General features: G+C 43.2%; 1 protein-coding gene across 8 annotated transcripts in view; it reads left to right on the forward strand.

Annotated features, from left to right (window-relative positions):
* Window positions 1-2,838: 2,838 nt before the first annotated feature.
* GALNT11 (polypeptide N-acetylgalactosaminyltransferase 11) overlaps window positions 2,839-19,563 on the forward strand; it is a 40,952-nt gene continuing 24,227 nt past the window's right edge. For 2 of the 8 annotated variants that reach the window (XR_004957336.1, XM_036246674.1), the window contains exons 1-2: window positions 2,842-2,966; window positions 11,527-11,715. Coding sequence is in view for 1 of the 8 variants with exons in the window: in XM_036246673.1 (XP_036102566.1) it covers window positions 11,691-11,715 (25 nt within the window). In the remaining 7 variants the exon portion in view is untranslated. Of the gene's footprint in view, window positions 2,967-4,725; window positions 4,856-11,526; window positions 11,716-14,225; window positions 14,336-19,563 lie in introns of those variants that run through there. The other 6 variants (XM_036246672.1, XM_036246673.1, XR_004957337.1 and 3 more) reach the window with 5 other exon arrangements.

The following is a 19,563-nucleotide window of genomic DNA, read 5'->3' on the forward strand; positions in this document are numbered from 1 at the left end:
GACTGCCAACTCAATTCCTACTCCAGAAAGGTGACCTGGCCCAGTGGTCTCAGAAAGACATTCACAGAGAGCCTTGGTTGGTAATTCCCACTTTGGTTCAACCTAATTGAACCCCTTTCTTGCTGCCAATGTAGATTCTGGTATTGACACCTTGCTTAGTTGGGTTTCTGAGTTTCTGATGTTCAGTACACTTGCCTGGGTGCCCCGGTCCAGTTCCCATTTGTTCCCGTCTGCCCTTCTGTCACTTGGAGACACTCCCTCTTCCCCACTCCTGATTTTGCCCTTTTCATGTCTGCTCCCTCCTATGGCCCTGGCCTACAGCTCTCCTGACACTTCTTGGATTTCGTGCGCTGTTGATAATCTCTATTCTAACTGACTTGAGGACTATTTAGCTGGGATCAGGGACGAGGCAGCTAGGTTCCTAATCTCTCCTGTACAAACACACTCCCAGATGTCTCAAGTACCTCCTTTCGGTTAGAGGGCATGTCTACTGCCTCTCAGCCTGCTGTGATCGGTGCAACGCAATGAAACTACAAGCACACGATGTTTGGAGTGAGATCGAGCTTTGCAAGAGAGCAAATGCCCCGAATCTATGGACGCAGTCCCTTTTATTTGCATATTGGTACCCCCAGGTTAAAATTATTTCCTTAATGCCGAAAGATCATAAACCCTTATTCTCATGCAAATGAAGCACCCAATACACATGGGCGGGCCGGGTGAGCGTGCTTAACACAAGGTTACAAAACGTCCATCTTCCATCCCCCCAACCCCACAGGTGTCTAGGAAAGGGAAATACATTTAACTTGCAAAGACAGAATGAGAAAATAAGGGAAGGAAGACATGGAAAGGAGTAAAAAGGAGTGGACGAGACTTAGGACAGCCTTAGCTGGAGAAGACATAAGCTGGTTTTTACAGCAAGTAACAGCTTGACTCATCTGTGATGCTCATTCAATCTGTAAATGAGGGGTCATCCAAGCCCAGGTGTCCTCCTAGGTGCTGGGGTGCAGCAGACAACAGAGAAGCCAACCACCCCTCCCTTCATGAGATAATATATACAATGCAAAGGAAAAAACAACAACAACAGTTTGCAATCTCTTTATACCTATGTATTTAGCAAAATACAAAAATCTACTGCAAGAAAGACAGTAAACACCTGTGCTTGTATGTTACAGATGGCCAGGGTAACTTGAGTGAGCCTTTAAAAGGTCAGCGTAGCAGCACAAAATAAGAACAACATTATCATTATATTCTTGGCCCATATTTATACCTTGCCTGCTTCTAGAAATAAAATACTAATTATAACACACCCATTAATCTGTTCAAATTAGAGTAAAATTCAAAATAGAAAATCTGTAGCAGAAGAAAAAAATTATAGAAGTAACACCATTTTTCTAGTTAAAATGTGAGAATTTTTAAGTAAGCATAAAGGAGGATATTATAAATATCTGCTTTGTGGACAGAAAAAGACAGGAACGTTTTCTTATAGCTCTGGGCCTAAGATTGAGTCAGCTTTGTAGTAATGTAGTCACTAGATAGCATGAATAAGTCTTAGAAATGATGTCGCCTGTTGCTTAAACAACCTCTTCTTGAATACTGTTTTGGTTGCCCCTGGAATAGAAAACAAATCAGAATCAACACTCATTTGGTGTGATCGGGAGGACATCCCTTCTTGCCTGTAGGTGGCAATTTTTGTTGTTGTTGTTCTCTTATGGAAATTTAAAAATCTGATGTGTATCCTGCAGCTAGTTGAGAAAGGATCTGCTGACTTGATCAAGGCTTTTCACAAAACACCGTTCTTGGTATGATCAGATGCTCAGACAAGCCCTAAGTTAAACCCATACCTCCAGGCATTGATCCTAAAGAAAGAATGAAATAATGAAATAATTCAGAGCGAACGTTTATTGAGCTCTCGTCGTCTTCCATGCCCCTGGTAAGCCCTGCTGCATGGCTCATCTCCTGTCATCCGCACAACATTATGAGATCCGTGCTCTGCTTACTACCCCGGTGCACAGGTGAGAAAACTAAGGTTAGAATGTGTCCGAGGTTAGGGCCGCAAGAGGTAGCACATCAAAACACAGGCTGCCCGGTTATCGTTGAATTTTGGATGAACAATAAACCTTTAGTATCGGGGCAGTCCATGGGACACACTTACACCGCAAAATTATTCTTTCTTTGGAGTTCCTATTTCAGGCCCGTGTTTCAGCGGGCGGCTGTATCGGGGGCCAAAGTAGCATAGTCCCTACACGAGCTAAGCAGCCCAACCTCAAAGACCCCGGGTTCGACCACAGTGCTCCCCCGCACAGGGCGCTCGTGTCATTGGCGATCTCGGGAAAATGCACATTTTGCCGTATAAGTAGGTGTTCAGGACGGGAGCCTGACGCCTAAGCTTCCGCCCTGCAGCAAGCTGCCAGGGGAGGCGGCTGCACGTGGGGCGGCTCCGCGCATGCGGCCCTCTGCGCATGCGGCCCCTGCGCCCCGCCCACATGCGTCCCCTGCGCCCCGCCCACCGACGCCCGGGGTTTTGCATGGCTCCCGGGAGCGCATCGCCTAAACCTTGACGTTTCAACCTGCATTTCTTTCATCCTAAGTGACGCTGACCACGTTCTCGCGTGTTTGAGGGTATTTGTGTCTGACAAAGCTCTTTATCAAAGAGGAAAAAAAAACACAGCCCCAAAGCCTGCGCGGGGCAGGACGCCCGGCAGCGGCCACGCGCGCGAGGCCTCGAGAACGTTCCGGACGACGTCGGGGCCCGCGGCGCGCGCACCTGCGGGCAGTGACGTCACCCGCTGCGCGCGGGGGCGGGGCCTCCGTCACGTGGCCTCGGCGGGCGCTCTCGCCGGAGTGGAGGCTGCAGCGCGGGCACTGGGCCCGCGGCGGCCCGTGCGGCTCGGACCCGGGCTGTGTGGGAGAGAAGATGCCCCAGCCCGAGTCCCAGAAGGCCGGTCTCCTGCGTTGCCCGCTTCGGGGTGAGTAGCGCGCGGCCGGGCGGCAGCGTCTGGCCCCGCGCGGCCACCGTCCCCCAGCGCCGCAGGCCCCCGTTTCCGGCGCGCGGCCCCCGCATCAGGGCCCGCGGGTGCAGGCTGCCCTCGGCGGGGCACGGCCGGCGCGTGCGGCGTTGCAACCCCCGGACACGGTGCTTCCGGGGGGTGCGGGCCGCGGAGACGCCGGAGACCTCGGCGCCCGCCCCGAGGGACTTCCGGTGGGGCGCGTGCTGGGGGCGGGGGGGGGGGGTGCGGCTCGCCGGGTCGGGCCGCGGGGCCGGGCCGCCGGAGGGAGCCCAGCGGTGCGGGGGAGAGTGCCCGTCAGAGCGGGGGCCCGCTGCGCCCCGAGTCCCCCCGAAGTCCCCGTTCCCGTCGTCAGCAGTAGGGTTCGCGCGGCTGCTCTGTGCCGCCGGGATGGGAACCCGGTCCGCGCCGGCATTGGTGGTGGACGTTGCCCTCGAGGTCTCACCCCCCAAATAATAGTAATTTATTATTATTATCATCGTGTTCACAGCTGCTTTGTGCCCGTCGGGGTTTGAACCTGGTCCACGCGTGACATTCGGTTGACAAGACATTGTCCTCAAAGTCTCACCCCCCAAATAATAATAATTATTTTATTATTATTATTGTCATCAAAGTGTTCACAGCTGCTTTGTGCCCGTCGGGATTTGAACCCGGTACACACAGGGCAGTTGGTTGATGAGCCCTTTGCGGGTCCCCGTTAGAAGACAAGGATGCTTTGCCCCGCACGGGGTCGCCCCTCGGTAAAGCCCGGCCCGTTGGGGTGAACGTAAAACGCCAAGGCCCCTCCCGCAGCCCGACAGACCCTTTGAGGGGCGCTGCCTGCTGCCCGGCGCGGGGTCGTCCTGGGAAGACCCCCGGCTGCTCGGCTTTCCCAACGCGCGCGAGGGGCGTTGTCTGCTGCCCTGCACCCCGGAGGCGCTGGGGTGCTGCTGCCCCCCCCAAGCACCGTTGCAGACCCACTCGCCTCGAGGCTTCCCTTTTATGTAGAAACAGCCTGTGCGCTGCCGCCTACGGGCGGGAGGACAGACCGCTGCCCTCCCTGCGCAGGCACTGCGGGCGTGGGGGCGCGGGGCCCCATCTTCACATGACCTTTCGTGCTGTTCCTTGCAGCTTTTTTTTTTTATCCTCAGGACATTTTTCCACCTTTTTTTTTATCATCCTCACCCGAGGACCTTTTTCCATTTTTTGTTCAGGTAGAGTGGGAGGGAGAGAGAGGAACAGAGAGAGAAACATCGATGTGAAAGGGACACATCGAGTGGCTGCCACCCCCACGACCCAACCAGGGCCGGGGACAAACTGCAACTGAGGTACATGCCCTTAGCGGAACCAACCGGGTCTCTCTGGACTGCAGGCCGACACTGTAACCGCTGAGCCAAACCGGCCAGGGTCCTTGCAGCTTTTTAGATTTATTTTTTAACTTCAGAAAAGGTGATGGTAAATTATGTGTAACACGACGTTTATCATTTTCCCCACTGGAAGTGTACAGTTTGGGCGCATTAAGTACATGTACCATACTGTCACGGTCACCACGGTCCATTTCCAAGTTTTTCATCACCCCAAACAAACTGGCCATCAAGCAGGAACTCCCCGTCCCCTCCCGGTTCTATCGAATTGGCCTGTTCTGGACACACAAGCGGAATCCCGCAGTATCTGCCCTTTTGTGTCTGGCTTATTTACTTACGGTTCAAGGTCCACCCATGTTGTTGCACACAGGAAACTTCATTCCTTGTTGTGGCTGACAGCACTCTTCCATAGCTGTATGAGGGTGGTTTCTCCATTTTTCTGTTCACCGACATGGGTTGTTCCCACCTTTTGGCTACTATAATACTGCCGTGAATATGTGTTTACAGGTATGTTTGAGTCCCTGTTCTTTGGATAGGAATTATAAATTTAACTTTTAAAAAAAATTCTCTATGTTTAGAGAGGGAAAGAGAGAGAGGGAACATGGATAGCTCTCATCTGTGCCCTGACTGGAGATCAAACCTGCAGCACCGGAGAATGCTCCAACCAACTGAGCCCTCCGGCCAGGGCTGTTTAACTTTTTGAGGAACTACCAAACTTCACATTTTAAAACTTACTTCTTAAAGACCCTCGTGCCTTACTAATTGCTAAATCTGATGACTCCCACCTTAACTCCCTCAGCTTGATCTCTCTAAATAAATCTTTGTGACACCTGGTGTTGCTGGTCATCGGACCCTTTCAAGGTTCTCCGACTGTGATTCTTCTCAGGTCCTTGGTAGGCTCTTCCTTCTGTGCATGAGAGGTTCAGAGCTTGCTCCCTAATCCATTTTTGCCCTCTTCATTACTTAAACCATAATTTTGATGTTTATTTTTAACTTCTATCAGAGGCTTAGATTTGCATTTCAAGCAGTGGGCATCTCCATACAGTATTCTCTTGAATGCAACTGTTCAAAACAAAATTCATTTGTTAATGCTCTTAAAACTGTTCTCTCCATGTTTCCTGTCATTGAGACTTGAAAGCTGGTGTTTTTATTCTTCTTTCCCTTAGGGTCCTGTGTCTAGTCAAGTTGATAAGTGCCTCTGACCCGACATTCCATTGATTTCCACAGCTGTAGATCAAGCCATGATTGCCTCTTACTGGCATTTTTGTTACTGGACTCCCTGGTTCTAGATTTTTCTTCATTCCAAACCGTTTTACACACTGCTCCTACAAGTTTCTTCCTAAGATATAGTTGCTTATAGACGTTCCTTTTTGCCTGCAGAACATGTTAATTCTCCTCAGGGCCAGAGCAAATTAATCACCTTCCACTAACCTCATCCAGCCAGTGTGTATTCATTAGGCCAATCATTCTCCTTGCTATTCAATTTGGGAAGACTAAAAACAAACATGTTGCAATTTCCCAAGACTTGGGCTTTCTGTTTAAAATATTTCACTATTTGGCATTGAAATTTTAATCTTTGAAGTCAAACTTAAATCACATCTCAATTTTTGTAAGAAATTTTCTTAAGTTTTTCATACAAAATTAATTTCACCTCCATACTTGTTTCTATAAAGTTTGTTTATATCTTTATTGCACTTTTTAGAGTTTGCCTGAGTTTTTCATCTGATTTATTATTTCTTTAGGATTTTTGTTCTTAGAGAAAGTGAGATTACTGACCAGGGATATTAAGGTTTTTAAGTCTCCTGTGCCATTGTCAAAAGCTTTTTAAAAAGGCCCTGCAATTGCCCATGCAGGGTGGCTCGGTTGGAGCATCATCCCATACACCAAAAAGGTTGTGGGGTTGATTCCAGGTCAGGGCACATACCTAGGTTGCAGGTTCAATCCCCAGTTGGGGCACATATGGGAGGCAACTGATCCATGTTTCTCACATTGATATTTCTTTCCCTTTCCCTCTCTAAAAATACAAACATATCCTCAGATGGGGATTAAATATAATAATAAATGAAAAAAATAAGTGTCCTGCAGTTTATAATTTTATTACTGATAAATGCATCATTTAATTACTTATTCAGTGAGTATTAAAAATGCTAATTCAAGAGTTAGAAAATGTCTTTTTTTTTTATCCTCACTCGAGGACATTTTTCCATTCTTTGTTCAGATAGAGTGGGAGGGAGAGAGAGAGAGAGAAACATCGACGTGAAAAAGACACATCGAGTGGCTGCCTCCCACACAACCCAACCAGGGCCGGGGACAAACTGCAACCGAGGTACGTGCCCTTAGCGGGAACCGAACCCGGGTCTCTCTGTACTGCAGGCCGACGCTCTAACCGCTGAGCCAAACCGGCCAGGGCAAAAATGTCTTATTTTTATTTGCATGTCTTTACTAATTATTGAGACTGAAGACTTTTCCATATGTATTGCCAAGCTTTATCCAAGTTCTCTCATTTATCAACAGTCTGAAAAGTGCTGTATGTAGATTCCCAGCCCCAGCATAACAGAATAGAACAGGTTTTCTCAAATTTGGTACTGTTGCAATTTTGGGCCAGATAATTCTTTGTTGATAGGGCAGTCCTGTGCATTGTAGGATGTTAACAGCATCCCTGGCCTCTGCCCGTGAGATGCTGGTAGAATCCTCCCAGTTGTGACAACCAAAAACATGATTAGACATTGCCAAGAGACGGGGGTGGGGAGGTTGCCAAGTTTTCCCAGACGTTGTCAAATATCTCAGCCCCTGGCTGAGAACCACTGTAGTAGAATAGAGAGAGTGGACTTGGCACTGTGAGACTAACTTCACTGGCACAGTCCACTCTGACAACTCTGCATCTATCTACACTTACCCTTCAACATGCATTTCCATGTGAACATTCTGTTATCTAAAGACTAAATTGAAGAATTAATCTCCAATGAAACTTGTTTTAAATAATGAGGAGGCAGAAGTGAGGAGAAAACAGTTACTCTATACAAAAAACAAAACCCGCCCTGGCTGGTTTGGCTCAGTGGTTGGAGCATCAGCCTGCGGACCAGAGAGTCTTGGGTTCGGTTCCCGCTAGGGGCATGTACCAAAAAAGTGAAATAAAACAAAAAACCCAAAGAATCTGTGTTCTTTGATTTCATGCACCAGAATTAGCTGAGGACTAAATTGTGTAAGCAAGTGCATTACAACCCATAGAAACCAACATACAGGGTGGGGCAAAAGTAGGCTTACAGTTGTGAGTATGCAAAACAGTTTAATCTTGTATTATTTATTAGTTGTTGTAGTATTTTCTATATGAACAATTGGTAAACCTGCTTTTGCCCCACCCTGTACCTCAGAACCCAAAATCTTAATATAAGGGTCATGGTCAGAGGTGCATTTGTTGGGTGATACACACACACACACACACACACACACACACACACAGTTTTATTATAGAAAATTTAGAAAATATTAATATATTTTTTAAAAATCTAGTAGTCAATCTTTATTCATCTAAATCACACCTATTTTACCTCCTGTTGGCTAATTTGAAGCAAATCTCAGCTATGGGATTAGATGATCTTGGCAGTATAAAACAAGTTCCTTTTGACCTCTAATCTTCTAAAGTAGACTTTTAGTTATAGAATAGTTTTAGATTTACAGAAAATTGCAAAGATAGTGCTGAGAGTCTCATACCAAGATTCCGTTATTAACAACTTACATTGGCGTTGTACATTTATCAAAATTAATAAATCAGTATAATTAACTAGCATACATACTTGATTCTGGTTTCCTTAGTTTTTACCTAATGTCCTTTAAACTAAGGGTCCTATCTAGGATATCACATTACATTCAGCCAAGTTTCCTAGACTTCCCTTCTGTTTGTTTGTTTGGTGTTTTTTTGTTTTTTTTGTTTTTTTTGATGACCCTGATAGTTTTGAGGAATAATGGTCAGGTATTTTATAGCATGTCTGTCAATACGGATTTGCCTGATATTTTTCTCAGTGTTAAATTGGGAGTTTGGATGTTGGGGAAGAAAACCACAGAAGTAAAATGTTCTCATCACACCCTATCAAGGATACATATTCTCACCATGATCATCCATCACTGGGGTGAGGTACTGTTTGTCAGTTTTCTCCACTGTCAAGTTCCTCTTTTTCTCATTTTCTACTGTACTGTTCTAAAGGAAGTCCCTGTGCATAGCCCACATTTCAGGAGTGGAAGTTATGCTTCACTTTCTTTTTTTATTTTTTATTTTTTTTCTTTATTGATTTGAGAGGGAGAGGGAGATAGAAACACCGATGAGCGAGAATATCGATTGGCCACCTCCTGCATGTCCCCTACTGGGGATTTGGCCCACAACCTGGGCATGTACCATGACCGGGAATCGAACCAGCAACCTCTTGGTGCATGCGCTGATGCTCAACCACTGAGCCACACTGGCAGGCTCTCCCCATTTTCTAAATTGGATTTTTTATTGTTGTTGAATTGTTTGAGTTTTGTTTTTGTTTTCTGTTAACATATTTTGGATTCTGGCCCCTTATCAGAGGTAACATTTGCAAATATCTTCTCCCATTGGGTTGGTTGCCTTTTGGTTTTGTTGATTGTTTCTTTTGCTGTGCAGAAGCCTTTTAGTTTGATGTAGTCCTATTTATGTATTTTTTTGCTTTTATTTCCCTTGCCTTTGGGGTGAGATTCACAAAAACCTGAGACCAAGGTCCATAAGTTTTGTACATGTTTTCTTGTTTCAGGTCTTATATTTGTCTTTAAATCCGTTTTGAGTTAATTTTTATATATGGTGTCAGACAGCAGTATAGTTTCATTTCCAATGTTCCAAACGTCACTCATTATTGAAGAGGCTTTCCTTTCTCCACTGTATGTTTGTAGCTCCTTGATCGAAAATTAGTTGCCCATTTATGTGTGAGTTTATTTCTGGGCTCTCAATTTTGTTTCATTGGTCTGTGTGTTTTTCTGTCAATATATAATGTTTTGATTATTGTAGCTTTGTAGTATAATTTGAAGTCAGGGAATGTGATACCTTCACCTTTGTTATTTTCTCACAGGATTGCTTTGGCTATTAGGGTATTTTGTGGATCCATACAAATTTGATGATGATTTTTGTTATATTTCTTTGAAAAATGCCAATGGGAGTTTGATGGGGTTTGCATTAAATCTGTATATTGCTTTAAGTAATGTGGCCATTTTAACTATGAAATTATCTAACTGCATTTCCCAGAATGGTTCCCTGAGGTTAACTGACTGCATGACTGACTGTACATACGGTGTTTTCAGAATTAATTCTCCCTGGGAAACAACTTTGTCAACTAGAGTACGGTGCATATGCACAGTTCCATTTGCATTTAGTCTAGTCGGCTCCCACCATTTCCATCATTAAGTCAGCACCTTTTTTCCCCTATTCCCTTCAGTGAGATTGTTTTATACATTTGTAATAGTTAGATTTTTTTCTTCTCATTTTCTATTTTATTCTAGGGTCCCTTGGGCTCTTAAATAATTTTTAAAATTTGCATGCATGTTTTGGGCTCTTTTGTTAGGTAAAGTTTTATGGTTTTGACAAAAGCAGTGTTGTGTATCTATCTCTTTAATATACAGAAGTTGTACTAACCTAAAAAAAAAAATCTGGCCCTGGCCGGTTTGGCTCTGCGGTTAGAGCGCCGGCCTGTGGTCCAGAGAGACCCGGGTTTGGTTCCCGCTAAGGGCACGTACCTCGGTTGCAGTTTGTCCCCGGCCCTGGTTGGTCATACGGGTGGCAGCCACTCGATGTGTCCCTTTCACATCGATGTTTCTCTCTCTCTCTCTCTCTTCCTCTCTCTCCCTTCCACTCTATCTGAACAAAAAAAGGAAAAATGTCCTTGGGTGAGGATTAAAAAAAAAAATCTGTGCTTCACCTGTTTAACCCTCCCCACCCTTTGAGCCCTTGGCAAACAGATCTGTTTATTACCTCTGTAGTTTCACTTTTTCCAGGATATGGAAATGCCATATAATTGGAAGCTGACTTCTTAGTAAAATGCACTTAAGATTCTTTCATATCTCATGTGGCTTGATCCTTCCTCTCTTCTCACCCCTTTCTCCCTTTCTTTTTCTTTTTTCAAAATAATATTTGATCGTATGGCTGTATCACAGTTTGTTCATTCATTCACCTTTTGAGGAACATCTTGGTTGCTTCCAAATCTTGGCAATTATAAGTCAGGTTGCTAAAAAACATTTGTGTGTAGGTTTTTGTGTGTGAGTTTTGGTAGTTTCAGGGAATTGGTCCATTTCATCTTAAGTTATATTTGTAAGCATAGAGGGCTTTGTAGTGTTTATTATTATATGGTGATGAGTGGGTAGCCTGCCTAGAGGTTTGTCAATTTTACTGATCTTTTTAAAGAACCAGTGTTTAGTTTTATTGATTTTTTTTTTTTTTCTGTTTTCAATTTTACAGGTTTCTGTTCTAATTTTTATTATTTATTTTCTTCTGGTAGCCTTAGGCTTAAATTGTTCTTCTTCCTCGGGTTTCCTAAGGTGGAAGCTTAGGTTGTTTGTTTTAGATATTCTTTTCTAATATATGCATTTTAATGCTGTGGATTTTCCTCTAAGTTCTGCTTTTGCTGCATCCCACAAATTTTGATGTTATATTTTCAATTAGTTCAAATATTTTTAAATTTCTCTTGAGACTGTTTAATTTCCAGACATCAGAGGGTTTTTTGTTTTCTGTTACTGATTTCTAGTTTAATTCATTGTGTGTAAGAATAGACTTTGTGACTTTAAATCTTTTATGTCTGTTAAAGTATGTTTTATAGCCCAGAAAGTGATCTACATTGGTGAATGTGGGCTAGAGAAGAATGTGTATTCAGCTCTTGTTCTGGCAGTAAAGAGAGAGGGAGGTTAAGATTTCTGTAATCTTCTGATTAAGTCTCAGCCTGTGTCCTTCGCAAGGGTTCTCCGCTGGTGTGGCTTCCCCCCTTGCAGTCTGCTCCCTTCCCTAGCTGAGGAGTTCCCAGTCTTCCTTTAAGCCTTGACCTTTGTTGATTATCTTTTTACTCTTTAGATATGACCCTAAGGCTAGAAGGGGCCTGAGTGGGAGGAGTATCCTTTCCTGACCTTTTTTATGGAAAAGGCTCTGGGCTTGTTTCACAGTGATTACTCTTTCCCTCCCCTGCCAGATTCACCAGAGGGTCTTTCTGGGATCTTCACCTTCGATGTCACCTTGAGGACCTGCTGGGTTCCTGGAGGTAAAGCCAGCAGAAGTGTGCCTGTCCTCCCAAGACTGCATCCTTGGAGTTTCTAACTCTCATGCCAGTTCACACCCCGCCTCCAGCACGAGTTTATGGCTCCAGCAGCTTTTGCTCCAGGTAAGCAGATCTCAGCTGTGGGTGGCAATTTGCCCCGTAACTTCAGTTCTCTGATGGATCCAATGTATCATTAATTTTCAATTTGTCCAGCTTTTCTTGTTCTAAGGATGGAAATGGACTTCTAAGCATAATATCCTCTAGGTTCATCCATATTATTGCACATGGCAAGATTTCATTCTTCTTAATGGCTGAGTAATATTCATTGTATATATATGTACATCATCTTCATCCATTTGGACACGTAGGTTGCTTCCGTATCTTGGCTGTTGTAAATAATACTGCAGTGAACATAGGGGTGTGTATATCTTGTCAAATGACTGTTTTGGATTTCTTAGGATAAATACCCAGAAGTGGAATTGCTAGGTTGTATAATATGTAGTTCTATTTTTAATTTTGTTGATGTAAGAACACCAAACCTATGGAGACTTTTTATGATTGGGCCAAACAGGATAATCCTGGAAGTGAGATCTCAACAGAGAAAAATGCTTTCAAGAAATGAGTTTGTGCAGCTTTTATACATTTGGAATTAAGGAGAGGACATAGGGAAGATTATACATGAAGGGAGGAGAAAGCAAGGTTGGGATTGGATTATAGAATAATTAAGATCATGTTCTCTTGAGGATGGTCACCCTTTAGATGTACTTTGGGTTTAAAACCCTTTTTATGGTCAGAAGGAGAAAAAGAGATAATAGTTTTCATAATTTGGGGTGGGGGTCCTAAGTGATTGTGTACTATTCATTTTATGACCTCTATCAGGAGTTGTAGTCTGGAGGCCGACTGATCAACAAAGCTTCTTTAGTTTTGGAATTTACATTTCTTTAAGTGTGAGACATACCCTGCCACTTTCCACCACTCTTATGTTTCCTCTCTCTTTGCTCATTTATCTGCTTGGCTTCTGACCACACTTGATTTTATTACCCCTGTGATAACCTAATAATATGCTTTGTTTTGTTGGGATAAAGACATATGCATTCAGAGCATTTCCGTGAGTGGCACATGAGGTCAGAAAAGAGTTATTAAAATATGATGGATCCATCCCTGGCTGGTTTTGCTCAGCGGTTAGAGAGTCAGCCTGTGGTCCAGAGAGACCTGGGTTCGGTTCCCACTAAGGGCGCGTGCCTCTGTTGCAGTTTGTCCCCAGCCTTGGTTGGGTCGTGCGGGGTGGCAACCACTCGATGTGTCTCTTTCATGTCAATGTTTCTCTCTCTCTCCCTTCCTTTCACTCTATCTTAACAAAAAATGGAAAAATGTCCTCGAGTGAGGATTAAAAAAAAAAAAAAAAGATGGATCCAGTGGTGGATCCCAATAAAGCATATTAAATATTTATAGTAGGCCCTGGCTGGTTTGGCTCAGCAGTTAGAGTACCGGCCTGTGGACCAAAGAAGCGGGTTTGATTCGGATCAAGGGCACATACCTTGGTTGTGGTTAGATCCTCGGCCCTGGTTGGATTGTACAGGAGGCAACCAATTGATATGTCTCTCTCTCATCGAAGCCCCCCCCCCCCACTCCCCACTCTGTCTGGAGATAAATGGAAAAATATCCTCAGGTAAGGATTTAAAAAACATGTTTATAGTAGAATATATGGTTAGAAAGATCTGCAGTGTAATGATTCCATGAAGTAAATGTTTATTGTGAGGCCCTTATGAGGCTATGGCCACTTTCTCCTTATTGTCCTCCACTGGCCTTAAGCAGGGAGAGCTGCTCCTGCTCCTTTCTACCTGGGCATTTGACCAGACAGGGTATTAAAGAATGATGGTCAGACCCTGGCCATGTGGCTCAGTGGTTAGAGCGTCAGCCTGCAGACTAAAGGCCGAGGGTTCGATTCCCATTCAGGGGCATGTACCTGGGTTGCAGGTTTGATCCCCGGCCCTGGTTGGGGCACATGTGGGAGACAACCAGTTGATGTGTCTCTCTCATATCAATGTTTCTCTCCCCCCTCCCCCCAAAATCAATGGATAAAATATCGTTGGGTGAGGATGAGGATTAACAACAACAACAAAAAGAGTAATGGTCGTCCTCTCCCGGCCCGTAGTCATTGACCAGCAGGTGTCCCGAGCTTGGTTAGTGCAGGTGTTTTGCATGTTACGTTGTCTGTCCTTTCAGTGTTTTTTTTTTCTTTTAGCGTTTAATTAATTTTTCTTCTTTCTCCTATCAGCATCACGATGTGATTTTCCCCTGCATTTGAGATATAAAATAGAGACACCGCACGTGTTTATGTTCTCCTTAGATTTTCTTAGAGGAGATTCATAAATATCAGAGGGGAGTCAAAAGATATTTTCCAGGGAGCATATGATGTCTGGAATTTGCTCTGAACCTTTTCTCATTCAGTAATCTCTTATTTGTAATTATGAAGTATGTTGGTGGCAGTGTTTTCTTCTAGTCTTACAGGGTAGATAAGGAATGAGAAAGAATAAGGTGTACTTTTGTGTTGTCATCACCTGGTCATTTCACAGGGGTGTTCAGGAAGGGCACTGCTGTAAGTCAGTATTTGTACTCACATTCAGATTTTACCTCAGCTACAGTCATGTGTCTCTTCTGGACAAAGCTAACAAATGTTTGCTGTTTGACAATTTGGAATAGAGCGTATACTGACGAGAAAATAGCTGGACACTACTGAAAGGTAAATACTTAACATTTCAAGATAGACATTTTAAACTTCATTAAATATTATGAAAATTATCTTTTACTAAAGGAAATAAATGCTGTCTTGTTTAGTTAAATAGAATTGTCTCATTAGTCTTGTAGTAAAAACGTTAAACAGTTAAAAGGAACACAAATTTCAAGCCAGATAGTGGTTCATTGAAGAAAAACGGTTTTTCAAATGGTGCTTTTAGAATATTTGTTCATTGCTCAAATTTTATTCTTACATTTTTGACAAATTGATGGAATATATATATATATATTCCTTTTTATGTGCTAAAATCGTTTGCTTCTGAGATTCAAAGCCTCAAAGCCTAAATTTGTTCTTATATCTCTAAGTTAGGAAGTTTTTTCCTAAGAAATTTTTATTTTTTTTATTTTTTTTATCCTCACCCGAGGATATTTTTCCATTTTTTTTGTACAGATAGAGTGGGAGGGAGAGAGAGACAGAAACATTGACGTGAGGGGACACATCGAGTGGCTGCCACCCGCACGACCAACCAGGGCCGGGGACAAACTGCAACCGAAGTACATGCCCTTAGCGGGAACCGAACCCGGGTCTCTCCGGACCACAGGCCGACGCTGTAACCGCTGAGCCAAACCGGCCAGGGCTCCTAAGAAATTTTTACTTTGATTAAAAGAGACACACATGTTCTTTGTAGAAAATGTTTTAAATAAAGAAAAGTAACCAGAAAAATTATCCATAATGCCACTAACCCGAATCTATTAAATTTTTTTTTTCGGTAAGTGCTGATAGTATAACATTTTATAGCTGGTATAGAGATTAAAGATAAGGAGTCGAATTTACAGCAAAACATTAATAGTGGTGAGATTTCAGGTGGGTTTTTAATGTTTAAGCTTTTGCTCATCTGTATTTTCTGATTTTTTTTGGCATGACTGCAGAGCAAAATACAAATTCCCAGCACCTTGTATGGTGTCTGACATAGAGCTCCTACTGTGTTCTAGATATTAGTCTTTCCTTTAGGATTATTGCATGATTTTCAGAAGAAAAATGTTGGATTGTTCACTACATTTAATAGGCTATCACTGGGAGATTAATGGAATGATTTCAAGTATCATGTATGGAATGACATTGCATAACAGGAATGTGCCAGTGAACTTTACATAATTTACTTCATGGAGCATAATTTAGTAGCTGGTGTGTGATTCGTTCTTTGTTAATAGAAACTGGCTGTGAAAATTATCTCAAAATGGGTCTGCTTAGCTCAAACTAGTGTGCTGTAAAGAAATACCCCTCCCTTGCCGTGGCTGGTTTGGCTAAGCAGTTAGAGCGTCAGCCAGTGAGTCGCGGGTTCAGCGCCGGTGAAGGGCATGTACCTTGGTTGCGGTTCATCCCTGGCCCTCGTCGGGTCGTGCGGGAGGCAGCCAGTTGATATGTCCCTCTCATGATGTTTCTCTGTCTCTCCCTTCCTTTCCCATTCTCTCTCTCCCTCCTACTCTGGTAATAAAAAGAAAAATGTCCTCGAGTGAGGATTTAAAAAAACACACAAACGATCACTCGAATCTGATAATGATGCTGGGATTTAAACTGATCAGACTTCTGTGGCCTCGTGTGCCACAGCACATTCTGCTGTAACAACAGTAGATGCTAACAGCAGCAGTGATGTTTGGTTTGAGGTGTGCCGGTACTACAGGCACATTGTTCATTAAGATATCTCCAGTTCACGGAGCTGGAAAGGATTCTTCTATCACTAGTTGTATTTCTCCACAATCTGAGTGTTGGCAGCTCATTTTCCAACTACATCACAGACTTTCCAGGTCACTCTCTCAGGTACATAATTCCAACAGTTATTCAGCCACACCAGGACCTCTAATCCATTGGCCCATACATATTTGTCATCCTGCCCCATTTTTCCACATCCCTCCATTTCTCCTTGCTTGGCTTAGATCTGTGGTCTGTCCTTCTAATCAGCATGTGGATATACTTCTTCTCATTCTTCTGTACTTCCCTGGCAAAACCCTGACTCTCGGCTTACAGGGTCACCTGTCCCTGAGCAGCCACCACACCATGACTAAAGAAAATGTAAAATCACCCTGGCCAATTTGGCTCAGCGGTTAGAGCGTCAGCCTGGGGTCCAGAGAGACCCGGGTTCGTTTCCCGCTAAGGGCGCGTACCTTGGTTGCAGTTTGTCCCTGGCCCGGGTTGAGTTGTGCGGGTGGCAACCACTCGATGTGTCCCTTTTGCATTGATGTTTCTCTCTCTCCCTCCCTCCCTCCCACTCTATCTGAACAATAAATGGAAAAGTGTCCTTGGGTGAGGATAAAAAAATAAAAAAATAAAAATAAAATACTCTTAAAAAAAGGAAACATAAAACCATTCTGCCTTGTTTCAGTGAAAGTTCATGTACACAGCTGGTTAGCCTTTTATTCATTTATTTACCTTTGAAAAATATATTACAGTGATATCTAACTGCTGAAGTTTTGGCTTAATTAACTTCAAGTTTATGATTGAAAGAATTTGTTCAGTAGTTGTTTGGTATTAACTAACCTCTAAAGGTTTGCTTTGACCCTCCTTAAAAGCTGGGTATTAAAGCCATAGGTGATTGCTTATAGAAGGAGTAACAAACAGTATGAAGCAAAAGGCTTTATTGTGTAGATGCTGGATTCATTATTTGTTAGCATAGATTAGATTAAACGTTCAGCTTTCAAGTTGTGTTTGGAGGTTTTAATTTCTTAGTTAAATTTGGTGTTTGCTTTATCTCATCGGTTTTGAAAAAGTAATATTTTTACTATTTGGCTCTAAATAATTTCTGATTTCCATTTAGACATTTCTCATTTTTCTAGTTATCTTTTTGCCATTGGTTGCTTTTTAACCTGTGTGGTTGTCTTGTGACTAGAGCATGTGGTCTGTAAGACAGACGCAAGCACTTTGACCCCACTGGGCACACTTCCTTTTGACGGTCTTTGCTTTTGCTCTGCACTCGCAGGGACAACTCTTGCCCAGATCTTTGCAGTGCCCACTGTTTTGTTCAGGCCTTGATTCGGCGATCACCTTCTGGGTGAGGCCTAGCTGGCCACCTACCTGAAATGTCACAGACCCTCTGCTACTTCATATTGCTCTTCCCTGCCTTATTTTCATTCCTTAGCACTTTCTAATGTTACGTAACATGTTCTGAACGAATAGGGAGGAAGTAAAACTTTAAAGGATGTGTGCCTGGAGACAGAAATAAAAGAAATCTTAACTGTAAGGGAAAGGTTGGGTGTCTGGACTTGGCCTAGAGTGAGACTGAAGAGTTGTATAGTGTGGGCGAGAATGACACAGCTGGGAGTCAGGGTTGTGGTCAGAGTGTGGTTTTAGTTTAAGGCTTAAGATGAGTTCTGAATAATGATGAAATCGGGGTGGGGCAGGGTTTCTTAAATAGAATAGGGGTAAAGGTTATAAAAGGAACATGAATGAAAAAATTTTGTAGTTAGGGTTTTGAAGGGCTCTGAAAATTGCCCAACATGCTGGTGGGATTTGGGGTAAAGAAAAAGACGTGAGTCTGTTGTTCAGAGCTGCTTGATGGAACAGCCCTGATTGCCATCCTCTGGCCCCTCCCTGTGATTAAAGAAGAGATTGGCCGGCTTTCCTCTTCCTGTCCCTTCTGCCTGGGCCACTTCTGTGTTCGGGGTTGAGAAGGCCAAGGTGGGAGTGGGAAGGCCTGGAATAGTCTGAGAAGACAATCTGGACAGCCGTCTGGTCACAGAGCTGGAGGAGGGACTGCTCCCTGGACGCAGAGCTCCTTGCTGAGACCAGAGTGGCCTGTGCCGTCGCTCTTGCACTTCAGGGCTCCATGGCCTTTCCAGGAGAGGGCGCTTTTGTTTTTGATGTTGTTTGCTTGCTTTTTGCCCACCCGCTAGTGAATATTCTAGGAAGTTATAATGTTTAAATTAAATTTTAATGTTTCACCTAAATGTCTCTCCTCTATTCTTTACACTTTTGTTGCAAAGTGGCAAATTTGCAACTTTCTGTCTTATTTGCCTTGATGGCTCCATTCACTGCTTAGAGAACATTTTTCTCCACTTACAAATACAGCAGTTGTTTTATGTACGTGTCTTTCGTTTGACAGTGTGACAGCCGACACGACAGCAAGTGCACTGGTGCCTGGCTTTCCTTCTGTGCTGTCATTCCCAGCCGCTCCTTTGGTGTCACTGTAGTTTGGGTGCTGCTGGTTTGTTTGTTTTTCTAAGCTTTTGAATTGACATGTAGTAAAATAACTACTTGGTTGGCGGTAGTCAAGAAATTGAGCTGTTTATCCACCACCTCCTAGGCTTATGGTATAACGTACAAAATAGTTTAATTTTTGAAGTGGAACTTAACCGATGCTGATTTGCTATGTCTAGATTTTGAGGAGGGTGATACTATTATGTTTAAAATTATTTCAACTGTAGAAATAAAGAGTAATGTATTAGTATCACTTTGTAGATTTCTTCTGTGTGTACATTATTTCCATAGGGAAGTGGTTCTCCACCTTCCTAATGCTGTGATCCTTTAATACAGTTCCTCATGTTGTGGTGACCCCCAACTATAAAATTATTTTCGTTGTTACTTCATAACTGTACTTTTGCTACTGTTATATCTTAGGCGACCCCTGTGAAAGGGTCATTCGACCCCTAGGTTCAGAACTGCTGCCATAGGGTTTCTCTGCCCTAATGTTCCGTGAAACTGTTTTGTATTATGTACGTTTGTCTCTTTATAAAGAATTCCTCAGGAAGTTGTGTGATAAAGGATTCCTCAGGAAGTTGTGTGAGGCCTCCATGAAGACCATATATAATCAGAAAGCTTAGGAAAAATTTGTGGTGCTGTGTTGTTTATAGGACATCATAAGGAGAGGGAAAATAGAATTATTTGAACTCTTTTGGTTATAAATTTAAAATGTAACTGTTTAATCTAGAGTAGGCATTAGAGTAGGTTTAATCTTTGATTAGAAAGGAGAACTGTTTTTTCAAGTTGCTTCTTTTTAATAACAGTTTTTAAGATCCTTGGGTTAAAAGAGTCTTGTAATTTTACATTGGAAGGGATCTTAGATGTACTGTCATGACACATGTCATACTGGTATTTTCCTCATTAAAAATTAGGATCTGAAAAAAGTCACCAAACTGGAAGCAATCCAGAACAGAGGTGGAGCAGTATCCATTAACATGGGCAGGTCAGCTGTTTTGCTGTCATAGATTTTCTGAGCACTAACACACTGGTCTGTGGTTTTA

Source organism: Molossus molossus, unplaced genomic scaffold (assembly GCF_014108415.1).
Source record: "Molossus molossus isolate mMolMol1 unplaced genomic scaffold, mMolMol1.p scaffold_m16_p_7, whole genome shotgun sequence".
Taxonomy (NCBI): domain Eukaryota; kingdom Metazoa; phylum Chordata; class Mammalia; order Chiroptera; family Molossidae; genus Molossus; species Molossus molossus.